Source organism: Pterocles gutturalis, unplaced genomic scaffold (genome assembly GCF_000699245.1).
Source record: "Pterocles gutturalis isolate BGI_N339 unplaced genomic scaffold, ASM69924v1 scaffold22299, whole genome shotgun sequence".
NCBI classification, from domain to species: Eukaryota; Metazoa; Chordata; class Aves; order Pterocliformes; family Pteroclidae; genus Pterocles; species Pterocles gutturalis.
Window position 1 is genome coordinate 2,241 of NW_010136333.1, and position 3,857 is coordinate 6,097.

The following is a 3,857-nucleotide window of genomic DNA, read 5'->3' on the forward strand; positions in this document are numbered from 1 at the left end:
AAAAATTAATATAGTAAGGACAGATCTCTTGAATTGAAATACTATGCATTTAGTTTTTGTATCTTATATTGCAGACAGACTCAACCAACGGGGAGAATCCAAGCATCAAGAAATCCCTCTTTCCTCTTTTTAATTCAAAGAATAATTTAAAGCATAGTTCTTCTTTGAAAAAGCTTCCTGTAGTCACTCTACCCATGGTATTAATTTTTAAGTACAGTAGCACTGTAAAATGCTCCAGTAAACTTGTTTTACTGACTACAGCAGCATGTGTTGTATTTTCATGGGATTATTTTCTCTTCATGCCAGTTAAGTATCTTGGGCCAGTTCAATAAATTTAAGCAAAATTGGCAGTTTTATTGAAATAGATTGTGCCTAAAAAAATTTTTTTTTAGTATTTGATATCCTGAAAATGTAACATACACAGTTCCAGAGAGAATGACCCCTGGGACTAAGACTAAAGGAGGAAAACAGTTGTGAAATCATTCATGTTTAAAATTAAACTGTCTCATTCTGTTTCAATCTGGAAAAAAACTAAGCTGGTTTGTTTCATAGCTATATTAGAAATGCATTTTTTTTAATGCAAACTCCTTCTTTATATGTAAATTTAATTAATCAAATATTAAAAACATATTATCTGAAAACAAAACTTTAGCTCATGCCTCTGCTGTATTTTTGTTTGTCCTGATTGTTCATGATAAAAGACAGCTTGCATTAAAAATAGGTTAAAATTTAACTGTCCTTATTTTGCTTGGAATTCTTGAAATGAGATAAAACACTACATACAAGTTTTAAATTATCCTTTTGCCGTAAATTTTGTTGGATTTTTAGCTTGGTTGGGGTGGGGGAGGTTGAGGAGTTTCTTAATTTTTGCTTCAGCTTGAGATATTTGTGGAGGAAGAGAAAGACGGGAAAAGGAAAAGCTCTTGGTTTTGTGATGGCAAAATCAGCCAGACACCAGCTGAGAGACATTTTGGTCTGCTTCACTCAGGAAAAAATTTATAGAACTGATCCATGGTCTTAACTGCAGTATGGAATGCTTTTTAAATGAAGATGAGGCTCAACAATTTTTAATTTTTTTTTAATTTTTTGAAGCCTTGTTTAACTGCTCTTTCTTACAGCAAATAACACTAACAGCATGCAAATGCTTTAAGGGCTAAGGGTATAGCAAATCTGCATGATATCCACAGCCACTTGCTCTTACTATGGGGAAAAATATTGAAAAGTCATTGCAATTCTGCTGCAGTAATGGGCTTCACTTGCGTTCTGTAATCAACTGGGGGAAATTATTTACAGCTAATCTTAAGAATATATTAGGAAACCAGTATTGAAAATTTTGTTGCAGATGCCTAGCAGTGATGGTCAGGATCTCCTGGCACTACAGAAAGCCATTCATTCTTCTAATCACCAGAGCAGCAGGCAGAAGGATTGGCATCCTGAGAAGATGACAGAAATCCAGCCTCATGTAAGAGCCGTTATCAATTCCCTGTATTTTAACATCACTGTATGTTGACAGCTTTTTCTCTGGTGAATAGAGAAGTTGCATTTGACATTATTTCCCAACCTCCCCATTCCCCACTCAGTGAATGTAAGAAGTCATGTGCCTGCAGTCCTGCATAATTATTTGAAAATCTAGACATGAATGACAAGAAAAAGAAGAGAGACTATATGTCTCTGTGTCAGCCTTTGAGCATTTCAAAATATTGGTTATGTTTTTGTATTAGAGGTAAGGAACATTTTGGTGCAGGTTTATAGTAGCTATGCAGCCCTGCAGAAAAGCCCTCAAGTTAGCTCTGCGAGGAATGGTGCATCCTGAGGGCACACTGCTACTTGACAGGTTTGATACATGTGAGGGTGTCACCAGAGCATCGTGACCACTTTACGGTGCGGTATTGCCTCAGCTGGTGCAGACTGCGGTTTAAGCAGGCTGTGTTCTTGGAGGATAGCACTGCCCTAATGCAAATGTATTTTCTCCAGTTCTAAAACCAGCTTGAGGGGCAGGGTTTGGGAGGGAGCTTCAGTGCTATGCTCTGTTGGCGTGAGAACATTGAAAACCGAAGAGGGTTCATTGGAGCTACAGTTTTGAGAAGCAAGTTGCTCTGTGAGCTGTGGAATTTAATGAGGCTGTCTTCATACCACTTTGTGTACTCAGGCTTCCCCAGGCTCTTGCTACCCATTTCAATAACCCCACTCTCCATTCTCCTTCAACCTGCTTACCAGTTAAAGAAGCTGTGAGGGACAAGAGCAGCTTATCACCCAGCTGCCAGCAAACATAATTATCTAACTGCAGAGTTCTGCCAGCCCTTCTGCTAGTGCAGATGATTACTCAAGAATCTCTCTAACCCCTAACTGATGTTCACAAAAATTTTAGGAACTTTGTATTTCTGATATCTGTGCCTCATAAAATGTGACTGAGGTTCTGAAGTTAATAGCAGAAGTAGCGACAGATGGACAGCTAATGCAATTGTCTGTACCTCCGTTTTCATAGGAAACAAGGTTAAAATAATTGCTGGGAACAATTTTTTTTTTTTTTTCAGATGTAGAAAAGGTTCCATCTTTTCAAGTAGCTAATAGATTGAATCATAATGAGAAGATATTTTCTCAGGTGTGTAGTCATAGCTTGGAATGAAATATTCCAAATTAATACAAATTGAAAGTGAAGAAGTCCTGTGAAGTTCAAGATGTTCAGTTTAGGATATGACAGTTTTGTTATAGGAAGTCTGATGTGATGGAGAGCAGAAGGTCAAGTGCTTTTCCCCGTCCGTGTCTTTCAGAGCCAGCCATTAAAATCTCTTCGAAAGCTCTTACACCTCTCCTCTTCAAATCAGCCTGTCCCCACTGAGCCTCGCTTCCAGCCCTTACCAAGTCAGCCAGCCAAAGCTTCTTTTTCTGAAGTGCGTATTCACCCCATGAGTCAAAGCTCCAGCGGCGGCAGCAGCAATGTGCGGCCAGAGCCTCAGCCAAAAAGCAGGCCAACGCTGCAGATACCGAGCCAGCTGGAACCTACCTGGCACGTCTCCCCGGTGAACAGGAGCGCAAGCGATGGGCCTCCCTACTCTGATCAGCTGCCTTCCAAGAGCGGACAGAACGGGCACACGTATAACCGAACAAACCGATCGCGAATGCCAAATCTGAATGATTTAAAAGAGACAGCCTTGTAACTGCACTCCCGAAAATAGGCCGGTTCAGGTGAAGATCAGCGTAGGGGAGTGGTGGTGGTTCTGGTGATGGTAAGACTGCATTTTCAGCTTTATAAAGGTGTGCAATATGTACATGTGGAGCTATGCTGTTTGGCACCACAGTGAGAGTCAGGGATTATACAGTAAAATGAGTTGAATTATGAATTACCAGTCATCAGAAATGTCGCTGGATGCCAGGCAGAGTGTGCTGGTCAGGGAGAAAAATGCATTGCCGTTTTCTCTCATTCACATTCCAGCTCAGTGCACATCTCTGTCTGAAAGTTGGGAGACTTCTGGTATGTATTGGCACTTATAAGGGTGAAAACATTCATGTCTAGACCTATGCCCTTACTACATTTTTTGCTGCCTAGTTAAAACAGTGGGGTTTATGTGATAAAAGTGTATCCCGGTTAAGGGTTTAAAGTTAAATTGTATGTCTTAAATTTGTTTTTTAAACTTCCATATTTGATAGGATTTGTAATATTTATTTATGATGACCTAATATCGTACTGTTATAATCATATCTTTTATGTTATAATGTAAAGTTATTTTGAGCTGTTTGAAACATTGTGAAGCAGTGCAACAGCTACGGTAGTTTCTATAAAAAACTAACAGTAACATTTATATATTGCATCAGGAGTATTTTATTCTATATATAAATATATATAAATGGAAAATAAC

General features: G+C 39.0%; 1 protein-coding gene across 1 annotated transcript; it reads left to right on the forward strand.

Moving 5' to 3' along the window:
- Nucleotides 1-1,342: 1,342 nt before the first annotated feature.
- Nucleotides 1,343-3,434, forward strand: LOC104468217 (cyclin-dependent kinase-like 5; the record flags this gene model as incomplete). Its single annotated transcript, XM_010082271.1, has 2 exons — nucleotides 1,343-1,462; nucleotides 2,772-3,434. Coding segments are annotated over 2 exons (507 nt in total), but the record flags the coding sequence as incomplete, so codon positions are not given.
- Nucleotides 3,435-3,857: the final 423 nt, after the last annotated feature.